This window comes from Blennius ocellaris (assembly GCF_963422515.1).
Source record: "Blennius ocellaris genome assembly, chromosome: 6".
Taxonomy (NCBI): domain Eukaryota; kingdom Metazoa; phylum Chordata; class Actinopteri; order Blenniiformes; family Blenniidae; genus Blennius; species Blennius ocellaris.
Window position 1 is genome coordinate 22,676,600 of NC_137655.1, and position 15,498 is coordinate 22,692,097.

A 15,498-nucleotide genomic window follows, 5' to 3' on the forward strand; every position below is an offset into this window, starting at 1 on the left:
TTATCAAAGGAGACGGAGCTCATGCCGCCCCACAATTCCTTGTGGCGACATTTAAAGGGACCCACTCACCGAGCTTTCAGGGAAACTCACGCTAACTGAAAAGGGAGCAGATCATGCAAGTTACCAAAGCAATAATCTGTCTTGAACAACTTTAAATAATCTAAAAACTATGGATTTTATCCAGATGTTTTAAAACGAACACAGTGAAGTAAAGTTTTTGTGCAGCCTATTCTCCACTTTGATTGGTTATTTATTCACCTGCCAGCCCTTGACTTACATTCAAACCTTGTGGTGTTTGAGATCATACAAGTGATTAGAAGGGGAAAGTGGTAGAAAATTCCTGATTGGATAATGGTGCAGCAAAGTTTGATGAGAAATGTGGTTTTCGATGCAGAGCGGCTTCCCGACGGTTCCACAAAATTTCATGTCAATAAACATTTTGCTTTCTTTTGTTTTTAATGTGCATACCATATTGTCTTTCAAAAAGGAACTAATCTCATGGCTAAAAATGGTGAAATAAGGCAATAGAGCTCAAACAGCCGGAATTGCTAATAATGAATAAAATAGCTAAAACTACTCCCCTCAAAAATAAACCCCAGGAGAGAGCGCTACAATCATAAAATCACTAAAAAGAATCAACAAAGCTTCAAAATAGTCGATTCATTAAATTGCTAAAGAGGCAAGATTCCATTCAAATGAAAGATTGCTAAAATTAGCTGTTAGCTAATTGGGGAAATAAATTGATTAAACTAAAGTATATCAAAAGAATGACCATTAAATGTCATGGTTTTTTTTCATTTCAGAACATTAGCATGTTGCTAGCAGGTGTAAAATGGCAAAAACAGCCCTTTTGGACATAAAGGCTGCAGAGCACTGATACACACTATCTATGATGCAATGCACACTTTGGAATTGTCTTGTTTTTGCAGGACCTTTCATACAGAACATACTTGAGGTTGTTGTCACGTTAGCGCTTCCTACATAGAAGAGATTAAAAAAAAAAAAAAACGCAGACTGTACCAAGTACAGAGAATCAAATTGACATATGTGTCTGCACTTTGTATGAAAGCAGCCTGAGAGTCGGTCTAAACTCAAACACTGGTCGTCTTTGGTCTCTCCTTCATCTTCTTCCCTCCAGGCATCATCACCACGGGCTCCACACTCAGGGAGTACCAGTACTACGTCTCCCAGTACCGAGTCCTGTGCAGCCACAACGGCAAGCAGTGGTTCAGCTACAGGGAAACTAATTCTACACAAGACAAGGTAAAACAAGCTGCAGGTCGATAATCCAACGCTCGCTCAACAATCACGTCATTTGCTTTCATGAGGGTTTTCGTTTCTTTCTTCTTTTTTTTTTCTTTCCCCCCCTATTGAATTAGTGCAAATGGACAAAAAAAGGGCCTCTCTGCAGTACTGTCACTCACATGGATCGTTTTCATAGCAACTGGTATTGACTAAGAGATGTTTATGGCAGGAAGTGAGAGCAGTCAGTGGTTTGAGTTAAGTGCTGTGGTGGACCAGTCGGGACACTTGGGCATTAATAATGAATGGATATGGATTTAGTGGCCGGGCTGCCGTCTGCTCTCTGCTGAGATCCTCTCATTGTGAGCAGTAAAGTAGTTAATAGTTGGCCAAGTTGGAGAATAATCAGCTTATAGCTTACAGTGCATTTGTTCCAGTGAACTTTTTTTTTTTTGGGGGGGGGGGGTCTTTGCAGCTGCTACTACGACTTACACCACAGTTGGTGTTTTAAATATTCTGGCACCGATAACAGTTTGGTCTCATCTTACGGCAGATTTTCCAAGGCAACATAAACTACCTTCATGAGGTGAGAAATAACTTCATTCCTCCAATCGAGGCCCGCTTCGTCAGGATCAATCCCACCTCGTGGCACCAGAGAATCGCGCTGAAGTTGGAGCTGCTCGGCTGCCAGATTCCCGTCGGTAAGTCAAATCTGTTGATTGGCAACCGAACAAAGACATTTCTTCTTCTGCCTCTTTTTTTTTTTTTTTTTTTTTCTTTAAAGCCCTCGCGGATTCAAACTGGCTTTTTCTTCATTTGTTCCCTTCGTTTCCAGAGAGGACGAGAACCGAGTCGAGGATAACCCCGTCTCGCCGCGTCCCGCCTCCTGCTGGGACGAAGCACCCGCCTGGCGTCGGCCAAACCACCCACACCCCGGACATCAGGAACACCACCATGCCGCCGCACACCGGCAAAGGTACGTGTCCGGGCCACAGCAGACAAAACGATCGTTTATCTCCCCCGTCGCTCTGGAAAAGTCTAGACTCAAAGAGATGTAGTTCATATTCGGGCATTTTGGCCTAAAACAAACAAATGAAAAAGAAAAAACATCAGATATATTGTCAAAAGTGCAACTTTGCTTGCTGTGATTGTCCTCAGAGTTAAAATGCATATTAACAATCGCAAAATAAAAAGTAAATGAGACTCAGTCATTTAACAATTTCAAGCTTTGACTCGGATTTACACTAAAGTGCAACAGCAACTACGGAAACCCACAAGGAAAAAAGTCGAATTTCAAAATTAAAGTAGTTTTTAGCCACAAATTCTATAAATGGATTATATCGATTTTTCAAAAAAAAGGTGGCGCTGTAACTCCGCCACAGAAATGCACCAAAAACGGAGAAAAAAAGACATGGAGCATCCGAAAATCCCACTTCTGTCGGTTAAAGTCCGCCATTGCTGTCGAGAGGCGATGATGTCATTGTTTTCAGCATCTTGCCACACATCATGGTGTTTTCAAATTCCTCCGTCGTGTGGACGACCGGACAAAAGTGATGCGGTTTCATGAAACGGCGTTGGCGTGTGGATGAGGAATTGATCGTGAATCTCCTAATGTACTTGAAAGGCCTCGTGTATAAGATCTGTGTTATTTCATCTTGTATTTTCACTTACCTCTGGTAAAAACCTCAAAATAGAAGCGTTTTCTAGATCAGCTCCAGCATAGTGATGGACGGAGGGATGGATGGATGGATGGATGGACGGATAATTCTAAAAACACCATTTCACGAAGAATTTCAATACATAAATCCTCCTATGATGATTTATTTGACACCACTTGAGACGTACACAGAGAAAAATCAACCATTGGCTCATAGGCGCATTAAAAACACAACCAGTAAACTTTACATTTAATCTCCCTGATACTTTAAAACGTGTGGAACTTGATGTGCAGCAGAATAGATTTAATGTGTCCTGGATTTTTAGACTTTATTTATCATCTCGTCGGAAAAAATAGACCATAAAGCCCACTTTTTAATTGTAAACTGTAATACTGATGAGCTCTGGCACCTTTTATTACTTCCAAGCGTTTGATTATCCGTAGAAAGCGTCGACTGGTGGAGTCTCACACTCCCCGATTGATCGGTTTGTGTTTTGCTTTTAGCAGAACAGAACAGAATAGAATAGAAAATAAACTTTATTTTCATTGTCACCAGTACAACATTAAAAAAGTGCCAACCCATCTGTGTCATAAAATCAATAAACATACAAATAAAAACTGTTAAAATATACAAAACAGGGTTTAAAAACAACAATAAATTAACAGCAGAAGTAAAAAGAAAAACAATAGAAATCTTAATGAATAAAGTTTTAAAATGGTCTTCTTTTCCAATATATGGCACATTAGTTGTTTCTTCAGTAAAGTGACTGCAGTCGGGTAAAAACTGTTTGTTGTTGTTTTTCTTGCCCTGGAGCACCACAGAGGTGGAATGTGTGGATAAGCTGACATTTTGTTGACGTGGTTCTCCTGACAGACGTGGTTCTGGCGGCCGTCCTGGTTCCTGTGCTGGTCACGGTCCTGACGGCTCTCATCCTGACTGCAGTTTGCGCCTGGCACTGCAGGGGCAGGTGACGGTTCTAATCCTCCTATCCAAGCACGTCCAAACACAAAACTCACACGAAAAAGTTTTTCACTTCTTTTTTTTTTTTGTTGCCCCCTCTTCCTTCCCTCCCACAGGAAGAAGAGCTCTGAGGGAACGTACGACCTTCCCCACTGGGACCGGACAGGTACGCCGCCGCTCCGCTCCGCTCGGGGACTCTGGTCGAGTGTTTTCGCGAGTTGACGGCAGTTTTGTCTGCAGACTGGTGGAAGAGCATGAAGCAGCTGCTGCCGTCCAAGATGGTGGAGACGGACGACTCTGTGCGCTACAGCAGCAGTGAGGTGGGCCGGCTGACGGCCAGGAGGGCGGTGCCCCGACTCCACGCCGAGCCTGCAGGTAGACGCTCTCTCGGTCTCTCGGTCCATGTCCGACAAGGGGTTGCTGGTTCCACCATCGCAGTGGACGCGTGAACAAACTCAGTCTGACCTTGTTCTCTGGAGCTGGAATGTTCAGACTCACAGTTCGTCGTGAGCCTTAGTTTGCATTACTTCCGAAACTACACGCGTCCAAACAAGTGTTAAATACGCAAAAAGCAGTTTGTCTTCATTCACTGCATCCCAACACACTTCACCCTACGTCAGTGTTTTTCAACCTTTTTTGAGCCAAGACACACTTTTTTCTTTGGAAAAATCTCGAGGCACACCACCACCTGAAAATGTTAAAATTGTAAACTCTATAGTCTATATTAACAATATAAAGTCATTCTCATCAATGCTTTATCAACAGGAATCAAATAAATACAGAAAAAAGTATTTCCCAATTTCTATTTTTAGTTGTACTCACTCAGTGTGAAACCTGGACCTGATGGATGAACACAGAGCTGAGATCCTGGTTAGATTCTTCCTTTTCAAAAACTTCTCCATCACTGTCACTGACACAGTACTTTGATACAAGATGGGAGCAGCAGGTGGTGGTGATTAACCAGACTGACCTCTGTTAAGTTTCATTTCACCGGCAACGTTCTGTGCTGCCATCTAGTGGTGAAGAGTATTTATACACGATTACTCTTCAACACACTGCGGCTGAGAGAGCAAATGATTTTTAGAAAAAAATGTGAAATTGGATAATTTCCCACGGCACACCTGACTAGATCTCGTGGGAACACCAGTGGTTGAAAAACACTGCTATACGTGACCAATAGCACCGCTCGATAGTGCAAAAAGCTCCTTATTTACGGTTCAGCTAAAACCAGCAGCTCATTTCTAATTTGAATACTGATCTGCAGTCTAACTTTATTAGCTGCTCCACCAATGGCTTGAGGAACTTGGTTTGACGTGGGCTCTGACTGCGGGACGTCCACTGAGTGCGGTTTGGACGGCCGCCGGCCCTGGGAGACGTGTAAACGTAACGACAGCAGAGCTTCGGGGGTTGAAATGATGCAGCAGTTGTTCTTGTGGCTCAGCGTGGGAGAAGTTTGTGAAGCGATTCACCCATGATTGCTCGTCCTCCACGGAGGCTGCTTTGCGCCTTTATTAAACTCTGAGACTGAGACACGGCCTCATGTTGACGCTACATGCAGTTTTTAAAAGCCTGAATAATTTACAGAACCAGCTGTTTTCGAGAAACACAAGTAGACTGTTGTGTTTGTCTGGGACCGTTTGCAGCTGTCGGCCGCGCAATGAACTCTAAAACAAAAACTACACTTCCATTGTTTATACCCAAGTTTGCAATAATAGGATTACAGAGCAGCGTCAGGATTACCCAACTTATCATGTCGCCACTTTAAAAGTTGTTGGGGAAACGTTTTCGACACAAACGTCTGATAGAAAAGCCTCATTACATCATCGTTCATCCTGATGCTCTTCCCGCTCCCGGAGGGGAAACGTCCATCTCTTTAGGAGCTGAATGCTTCGTTATGTTCGTCACAGAATCACCAACTGTGTTTATCCGCGGCCCGATGCCGAGCAGGTAACGTGCTGCGGTTCTTTTTAGTGGAAACAGCTGCAGGCTGCGGGTCACATTGACGTAGAGAGAGTGAAGCTGAACTGTGGCACAAAGCAGCCCAACGGAGGAAATAACCACCAGTTCCTTGTTGAGTGTCACAGGAGCGTTCTCGGGTGCGTCATTAAGAAGTTGCACATCAGGGAATCGGCTCCGTCACAATATTTAATGTGAATTCATGCACAATATTTGCCAAAGCAGACGTTTCTTTATTCCTGCATTATTTGCATGTAATTTCATTTGACTTGCCAATAGTTGGTAAAAAAAAATCACTGTTCTCAGCCGTGTCAGACTGGATCCTGATGTTTAGTTCTGTTCACTCTTGACGAAGACGATGAGATAACAGGATATGATGACCCGCCTTGGAACATGAGGACCAATACTTTTTCTTCTATATGTAAATGACATTGTGTCTGTGTCTCAGTTACTTCGGTGCATTCTGTTTGCGGATGATACCACTTTATTCTATTCAGGAAAAAATATAAAAGATGTCATGCAAATCGTAGAGAATGAATTCCAGAAGATTACGAAGTGGTTCAATGCAAATAAATTGTCCCTAAATATCAGCAAAACTAAATTTATGGTTTTCTGTAGTAAAAGGAAATATGTTGCAGCGTCATTGTCTATTAACGGGTTAGAAATCGAAAGGGCACGAGATCAAGTTCCAAGGTATTATGATTGATGTACATTTGACATGGAAATCACATATTAATAATGTCAAAGTAAAGGTATCCCAAATAATAGCTGTGTTGCATAGAGTCAAAGATTCTCTATATAAGAGTGCTTTGTTTTTGTTGTATAACTCATTGATTGTTCCATCTCTGACCTATTGTATTGAAGTGTGGGGAAATGCCTGTAAAACATACATTAATCCAATTTTTCTTCTGCAGAAAAAAGCGATTAGAGTCGCTAGTGGAAGTGGTTACAGAGACCATACTGATCCTTTATTTAGACAACTAAAAACACTGAAATTTAAAGATTTAGTGGAGTATAACCTTCTAAAAACCATGTTTAAAGCTCATCTGGAAATTTTACCGAACAAATTGCAAAACAGATTCGCCAAGAGAAAAAGTAGATATGAACTGAGGTTTTTACAAAACCCAGGTTTCAATCGGCCGTATTGGAAAAATGCATCTCAATGGAAGGAGTCGGTCTGCGGAACCGTCTTGATTGTACAATTAAAACTTCTAAATCCATTGATGTATTTAAGAAACGTGTTAAATTATCAATGTTCCAGAAATACGACACTGCGGAGTTGCAGATCAGCCTCATTTATTTATTTTTGTGTTTGATGTCTTGGAAAAAGACGCTGCATGTGACGCTCAACTGAAACGAACTGGAACTGTAAACGATTTTTGTGTTGATAAGGGGCAGACATTCTAAGTTTGACTTCTTTCTGCTCCTTTTCATTCATATGAAATGCTGTTGTTGCTTTGTTTTAAATGAATGAAATAAATAATAAAATGAAAAATGAAAAGCAAAAACCCTTTCTAATGAGGTCATGAAAGCCGTTTCCTACTAATGAAAAGCTCCTTCACACTCCAGACCAAATCTTAAAATGTTCATCCAGTAAACTGTTTTGCCGTCACTCACTCACTCTCCGCCTCCCTCCCAGAATACGCGCAGCCGTTGGTGAGCGGCGTGACGACGCTGGGCGCCCGCTCCACCTTCAAACCCGACGAGGGTCCGGCGCCGGGCTACTCGGACCCGGACCTGTACGACGCGCCCGTCTCCCCCGACGTCTACCACGCCTACGCCGAGCCGCTGCCGGCCTCGGGGTCAGAATACGCCACGCCCATCGTGGTGGACATGGGCTGCCATCTGTCGGCCGGCGGCGGCGGCGGCGGCGGCACCCTGAACCCGCCGTCCGCCGCGTGCAACTTCAAAGGGGCGGGGCCCGCCGCCCCGCGCCAGTCGGGGTGGCAGGCGTACGACACGCCGAAGAATGGCGCCGAGCCGGCCGCGCCCACCGAGGACCTGACCTATCAGGTGCCTCAGAGTAGCACCCAGAAGCCCAGCGGACAGGGCTGAGGGGCTGCGGCGGGTTCACGGTTCGAGTCCGGCCCTGAGAGCGACGGGGGAGGGAGGGAGGGCGGTCCCAGTCATGAATGCTACCTTTAGCTCCTTCGCTGCCTGAACGTTTCCCACGCGGCCGCCGGCTGCTCCTGTAGTGCCATTACAGTCCTATCACTGAAACCACATAGATGAATGTGCCCCCCCTCCTCCTCCCCTCCCCCCCTCCTCCCCCCTAAAAACCACCGCCGAGAGACAAACGGACGGAGGAGGAGATGGAAACAAGAGCATTTGACTACTATTTGATAAAGACTTTGTCCCTGTCCTGTGATTTGTAAGTCGGTCTTGCATCCTGTGAAACTGTGATTTCCATTGTGTTACAACCTTTGAATTTCCCTCCAATGGAATCTGAGGGTCTCTTACTGAACCAACGCCCTTCCTCTGAAACTCACTTTTCCACGGTACATTTTGTTTTATTTTTTTTAAGCATGACTTGAAATTGTGTACAGTTCCAGTAATTCCATTACTGCAATCCTGTTCGGACTCAAAATTATTTACTGATATTTATTTTAATGTTTCACATCCTGCTGATAAGGAGATACGCTTATTGAAATCCACCCCGCCGCTACTCTTAACAATTCGGTTGCACTGTTATTTTACTGAATAAGGTCGATCTTTACTTAACTTCCTAAATGATATACATTTCCGGTATTGAAGACCAAATCTGACGTTTTCTGTTCATCCGCAACAGAGCGTGTGTTCACAGACAGGTTTAGCCAAAATAAAACAGTCTTAAATAGGTTTTTGTTAAAAAGAAAAAAAGGTACAAGAAAAAGAAGTAGTAAATATGTTACAGCTGTGATTCTTCCATAGTGTGTGTGTTTGTCCATTTTATTTTTTGTGTTTGACGGTAATGTTTGAAATGGGTGTTTGGTCTGTCCTCGTGTTTGGGTGTGTGTCCTTTTTGTATCTGTGTGTGTAAGTGTGTGCACCAAGCTGTTATTTCACGTGAGGAGGAGGTTTGTTTTTAAGCTGTTGTGGACTGCATTCCTCTCCCGTCCACCTGCGGTACTGCGGTGGCCAGACGGCTCGGTGGCCGGAGGGCTCGGTGGCCGGAGGGCTCGGTGGCCGGAGGGAGGCGGCGCCGTTCTGTTCCGCTCAGTAACCCAACGTGATCTTTACCCAGAGGTTTGGTGCTCCCTGGTCACAGAGGGGTCGAGCTCTCACTGATTGTACAAAGAGAAATAAAAGAGTTTTTAAGAAAACTAAATCTTCAGGTGTCATTCAGACAGTGTTTTTTCAACCACTGTGCCGCGGCACACTGGTGTTCCCGCGAGATCTAGTCAGGTGTGCCGTGGGAAATAATCCAATTTCGCATTTTTTTTCTAAAAATCATTCGCTCTCACAGCCGCAGTGTGTTGAAGAGTAATCATGTATAAATACTCTCCACCACTAGATGGCAGCACAGAACGTTGCCGGTGAAATGAAACTTAACAGAGGTCAGTCTGGTTAATCACCACCACCTGCTGCTCCCATCTTGTATCAAAGTACTGTGTCAGTGACAGTGATGGAGAAGTTTTTGAAAAGGAAGAATCTAACCAGGATCTCAGCTCTGTGTTCATCCATCAGGTCCAGGTTTCACACTGAGTGAGTACAAAAAGAAAAAAGAAATTGGGAAATACTTTTTTCTGTATTTATTTGATTCCTGTTGATAAAGCATTGATGAGAATGACTTTATATTGTTAATAGAGGCTACAGAGTTTACAATTTTTACATTTTCAGTTGGTGGTGTGCCTCGAGATTTTTCCAAAGAAAAAAGTGTGCCTTTGCTCAAAAAAGGTTGGAAAACACTGCATTAAGATACAGTACCTATAAACTGTATATACAATCCATCAGAGACTGGGAACTTAAAATCCTATTACTTTCACTACTGTTTTGACAATGAAGGGCTCACACACCCAGGACCTTCTTGCTGTGAGGTGAGAGCACTAACCACTACTCCACTGCGCCGGCCTCGGCTCTATTTCTCATTATTAATAGGTCATAGTGACGGGATGCCTCTGCTCCTTTACTGCTTTGGTCTGCACTGTTTTATTAAATTCGGCCTGTAACTTTAAGAAAGGAAAAATGCGAGTTGTCTGAAAGGTTTTATATGTATATTTTTACAAAGTTTAGAGTAATATCAAAAAGATCTCATTGGCATTGTGACACGTTCTTGCAATACCACCTTAAACCACAAGGTGGTGCATTGAACCCAACTACTGATGGAGTCCCGATATAATAGTTTTCAGGTAGGCATTTGTTATGATTTGGATCAGCTCAGATAAACTGCTGTGCCTTGGCGTGTTTTCTTTTTTTTTTTTTAAATCACATCTAATGTGGCCATTCAGGTTGTTCCATGTCCATTAATTCAAAATGAAGCTCATCATTGCTCATTTGTTTTCGGAACATTTTCAATTATAAATTAAAGGCAACTTAAAACACATTGAATTGAAAGAAATAATTTGGTCTCCACAAAGAAAGCAGAACAAGCGTAAACCTGTGTAATCAGATTAGTAAGACAAATGGAATAGGCAGCTTTTAAATTAGAAAGGGAAGGCTTAATACGTCCCATTCACATTATCTTTCAGCTCATCTGGATTGCTTTGTCTCATAAATTCATTTCAAGACAGATGATGTTAAAAAAAAAACTTTATTGAGATTTATCAACAGTTACAGTACGAATCAAAGTGCTTTTGTTTTTACATTTTCACACACGACAGCCTCAATGGAGTCACTGTCAACAGTACCCGAACAATCACATCAATAAATATTAACAGTGCATCAACAAAACGACTTGTATTCAAAATATGCAGAATTTCACCCAAGCAAGATCTACGTCATTCAGACTCGCAATAAAAACCGTCACACATGCGAATCGTCGTTCAGATATAAAAACTCATTCACACAGACTCGTTGCTGCTTGTTTTTTCTTGTTTCTTTTTTTTTTCCTGGAACGTGCTGCGGTGAAATTACACCAAATTAACGTTCCCGCTCGTGTCATTTCGGACTTGTTGTCCTGTTTAAGCAATTACCACTGTGAGTTTCTCCACCTCCTCCCCTTCATTCCTCCATGTTCTTGCCCTTCTTCCCGAACTTCAGCCAGACCACGGTGAGGATGACGGCCGTCAGCAGGATCAGGCTGCTGGTCACCAGGTACGCGATGGGCAGGAAGTGGTTCTGCCCTCCAAACCAGGTGAGGGTGGTCAGCACCACTTCCTTTCTGCCTCGGAAGTACTGCACGGGAAAGTCTGGGGAGGGCCGGAGGGTCAAGGCTTCCCAACATGTGTGATGGCGGTTGGAAAACGGCCAGTTCTAAAATAACTCCCGTCCATGTGCTTGTGCTTTAACGTCTCGCTGGCAGATGAAACAGAAGACAAAGGCCCATGCTTCAGTTCACACATGCAGACGCCTCTGATTGAAAAAGGATACTGTAGTTGATGTGGACGGTGTAATTCCCCGCGGGGAGCCCCTTGGAGAACGGTTTCCTGCCGCGGTTCAGAACCCCGTACAGCTTCTTGAAGTCGGGGAAGGCAGCTTCTCTCATCCACACGATCAGGTCGTCGTTGATGAAGCCGTTGTTGGAGTCCAGAGGGTTGAGAGTGGACACGGACCTCTGCCAGTACGGCGGCTGGGCACTGCCTGGAGATGAGGAGGGGGGGTGGGGGGTCAGAGGAAGAATATAATATAATATAATATAATATTAATGTTAATATTTCCAAGGAATAGTTTTTAAGTTTTTATCACAAATGCCTCTTGTGTTGCCCCCTGAAACTCTCTAGCGCCCCTGACAGGGAGAACTGAGCACAGACACCCATAATGCTTGTTGGTGTGTCCTTTCTAACATTTAATAACTATTAAATCAGCATTGGCTCAAAATCAACACTTAAAAGGTGAATGAAACTAAAGTTTAGTTAAACAGACCAAAGTTGTTAAGAAGCTTCTGAGTCTACATGCAAAACTTTCAGTGAGATTCTTAATTTTATTGATTAAAACATATTTGTACATTTGATTTCTTTTTGTCTCTTGTTTTTATTCCTCATTATATATATATTTTTTTTATCTGTAAACTTCTGTTTACCCACCAATGTCTTTATAGATTGTGATATTTTGAATTTGATCAAATTTCTTAGTTTTTATTACCTGGTATCCTGACCATCCTCTTGGCCTTAAACCATGACATAACATAATAATCTCCTTGTTCCTGCAGTGCATTGTGTGACCCACTATAAAGCTCAATTACTCTTAAAGTAATGTGAACAAACTGAATCACAATTGTCATAATGGCCATTTTAGGGAAAGAGAAATGTTATTTTGTCTTTATTTGGGTCCAAACAAATACAAGAACAGAACAAAATGCATGGATTAGAAGTGTTGCGTCACAGTTTACCTTCAAACACCTGAGCCAGGGTCAAGTTGCCCGACCTCGGGTTACGGAACTTAATATTCTTGTCGGTGTACCACGTGAGGCCTCCCCGCAGAAGAGGGACACTGACGGTCACGCCTCTGGTGTTTTCATACGTCACCTTGAAGGTGTCTGGGAGAGCACACGAGGGTTTAGAGTGGCGTGGGAGGGCGGACACACGGCGGCGCGTTTACACTTTACCGTTGAAGATGCTGTTGGCCACGGCGCCGCAGGGAGCGATGGGAAGTCCGCCCTGGCCCCGAGTGAACGGCTCACAATATGTACTGGGGCTCTGACGGAGAGAAACGATGGCGTGGGTTAAAACCTACTACTGGTTAAATAGAGCCAGAATAACCTTTACATTTGAACTTTTTCTCTGTTGTATATGTGATGAACCAGTGAGATGCCATGGAAAAGTCCTTTCCCTTTAGTTTTCTCCCTCAAGCCCAGCAAGTAAAACCCGGGGAAGCAGGTGGGAGCGATCGGCTCTTTCCAGCCAACAGACAGAAGTTTGTTTTTTCTTCTTCACTAACTCAGAAACTCATGAGCTGGAAGCGTTTGGAAAGACACTTCCACAGCTGTCCTCGCTCACTGGATCAGTCCTCCCTCTCTGCACATCGCGTCCCGGCGCTACTTTCTCTCCGCTCAGCTGTCAGGGCGAAATGTCGTGAGCTCATACGGCGTGGAAGTGGAATAACAGGCGCCACCCAGTCAGATCTCCACACAGGCGTGTGAAGAAACACTTCATCACTCTGGAACGTCACGAGCCCCGGTAACCCATTACAGCTCTTTCCATCAAGCCTCTCCAGGACAAATACACATTTTTAAATGTCTGTATCTACATGCGCTGATTGATTTTGTCCACATCAATTCCTCTCAATGTAGTTGTACATTTTAACTTTGCATTATAGTGGAATCAATTATATATCTGCTTCTGATGTTAGTAATTTAAAGCGGTCTGCTGAAATGCCAGTGCGTAGATCATTTGTGCTCCTTTTAACTGAGCTTCTTACAAACAGGAATAATCATACTGTAATGTGAATGTAGTGTCAGACAAATGACCAGTATTTAATATCTGAACATGTGAGGCCAGATTACTTCATCTTGTTCCAATAGTTAGAATTATTTAACAAACTCTAGTTCCACTAACACTCCTTTCTGTATTAAGAAAAGTTCAGCATTGAGTGGAAATGTGTGCGTTTATGATTAAAATGAGATGTTTCTTTACAAAGTAGGATATCATTGATATCAAAAAGCTTTATTTTCCTCATTACTGTAATCTGATTTCTTTGTGATATTTGCATTGAGCCCTGTTAGAGCCAGATATTAACAATGACCCGAATTGTTGATAAAATATGTTGTAATAAAACCCAAAATGTAATAACTGGTTCATAATGTAACGAAATTGCTGAGCCTGAAATGTAATGAAATAACATTTAAAACTGGTCAATAATTTAAAAACACCCTGAGCCCAAAACTTAAAACTTTTAATATTACATTATGGGGCAAAATAAGTTTCCCCGAATATTGTAATAATTATATTACATCATCAAGTGAGTCAGTGATTTATGGTTTGGACTTGAACTACTTCAAATTCAATAACAGTGTAATAACGCCTTCTAAAAGTTTGGACTATTTGTTTATACATATATCTAGAGTATATACCGTTTATGGTATTTATGTAAGATTGCTGTTGTCCAAGTCATTTATAGTCTTTTGTTCTCTATAATGTGTAATCTAGTTCTCCAATCATCAGTACAAAATAATGTCTAATCATTAAACATATTACGATCACATTTGAATTCTGTTACGTTTTAATTTCCTTATCCTAACATGTAGCACTTGTACATTTCCCCCCAAAAGTAAAGTGCTTTAAAAATAAAATGTATTACGATTATAATAATTAAGTCACTACAAAGTGTCAGCTCACGTTAAAAACTACCTACCTAATTTGTGGAGAACAGGATCACTTTATTCAAGAAGTTTGAATCGCCATTACCAGATTTCAAAAAGACACCCACCCCCGTTGTTAACCTGATCTAATTCCACACAATTTGCACAGAAACCTTCAGGTTGCTGAGCCGTCCGACCATCTGCCCGTCGTCTCTGGAGTCCATGTATCTGCGCAGGTTCTGGTGAAAGTTTCTGAGGCCGTAGTAGAAGAAGACGTCGCCCTGCGGGCGAAGCACGACACGCATGTAGGACTTGGACGGACGTGGGGGTGCTGGGACTGGGTTTTGAGTTAAAAAGCCACAAATGTTCGTGTTGAAACATTGACAACACAGTTTCCACCTTACAGGCTGTTTGGGAGCTTTCACTTGTTTTTTTTTGTTTTAAAACAATCTATAGAGAAAACAAAAACCACCCCTCCATCACACATACCTTCAATGGCGTCGCAATGGAGAGCGTCACTTTGCATGTGCAGGAAGTGGCTGCGTTGCTCACATTCTTACGCATTTCAAAACAGTGATGGCAGCTTTCAGTGTCGGTGTAGTCCAGCTGAGAAGACAAGAGCCACGGGAGTAAAGAGCAGGAGGTTGTTAAAAAAAAAAAACTCAGTTCAGGTATACAAAGACAACCTTGGATCTTATCACTCCCTCTTTTATTGCACACAAGGGCAATTCCACTTCTGCACTCCATGTACGTAGAACAAAACCTGCTGCATTCAAACCTCCCCCCCCCACCAACCCCCCCAACCCCGAGATCAAACGAAGCGAGAACCGCGGAGCAAACGCCGTCGGAACTCACCTTGACTTCCCGCGTGCTCTGCACGGTGAGGAGCAGCCACACGCCCAGCACCAGACACAGCAAGGCCGTCAGGTAGAAGAAGGGCAGCACGGAGCTGGCGCTGAGCATGGGAGACCAGGCGGGGAGCCGCTGCTGCTTGAAAGCGGAGTTGTCGGGCCTCCGGGCCAACGGGCCCGGCTTTCCTTTCGCGTCGTTCATGACGGGAGACCTTGGGGCCGAGCTGGAGCCTCAAACCACTTCCTGCGGAAAAAAAGAGCCACTGCTCTATCTCCTTTTCCCCCCCGTTTCTTTATTCAGCAATATCCGCTCGCGACGCCCACACTCATACTGCTACGCCTGCCAAAAGATTTTCCCAGCAGGCTTTGCAGGGTGTGTGTGTGGGGGGGAGAGAGACCGTTTTGGCCTGTTACTTATTAACCACAAACCTTTGCTCAACTACCTCTTTCTGTGTCG

The 15,498-nt window shown here is 43.3% G+C and overlaps 2 protein-coding genes across 2 annotated transcripts in view; one reads left to right on the top strand and one right to left on the bottom strand.

The window, feature by feature from the left end:
- The window catches only part of dcbld2 (discoidin, CUB and LCCL domain containing 2), a 28,825-nt gene extending 19,708 nt beyond the window's left edge, over positions 1–9,117 (top strand). The window contains exons 9-15 of the mRNA XM_080497675.1: positions 1,139–1,263; positions 1,796–1,943; positions 2,078–2,218; positions 3,774–3,867; positions 3,977–4,026; positions 4,101–4,235; positions 7,456–9,117. Of these exons, the coding sequence (XP_080353801.1) occupies positions 1,139–1,263; positions 1,796–1,943; positions 2,078–2,218; positions 3,774–3,867; positions 3,977–4,026; positions 4,101–4,235; positions 7,456–7,871 (1,109 nt within the window). The 3' untranslated portion in view covers positions 7,872–9,117. The remainder of the gene's footprint in view (positions 1–1,138; positions 1,264–1,795; positions 1,944–2,077; positions 2,219–3,773; positions 3,868–3,976; positions 4,027–4,100; positions 4,236–7,455) is intronic.
- Positions 9,118–10,588: 1,471 nt separating this feature from the next.
- On the bottom strand, positions 10,589–15,247 carry tmem30c (transmembrane protein 30C). The gene is made up of 7 exons (XM_080497927.1): positions 15,046–15,247; positions 14,680–14,796; positions 14,364–14,471; positions 12,499–12,589; positions 12,283–12,429; positions 11,325–11,534; positions 10,589–11,143 (listed from the first exon to the last, which is right to left on the bottom strand). Exons 1-7 carry the CDS (start codon positions 15,241–15,243, stop codon positions 10,956–10,958), a joined length of 1,059 nt encoding a protein of 352 aa, XP_080354053.1. The 5' UTR covers positions 15,244–15,247; the 3' UTR covers positions 10,589–10,955.
- Positions 15,248–15,498: the final 251 nt, after the last annotated feature.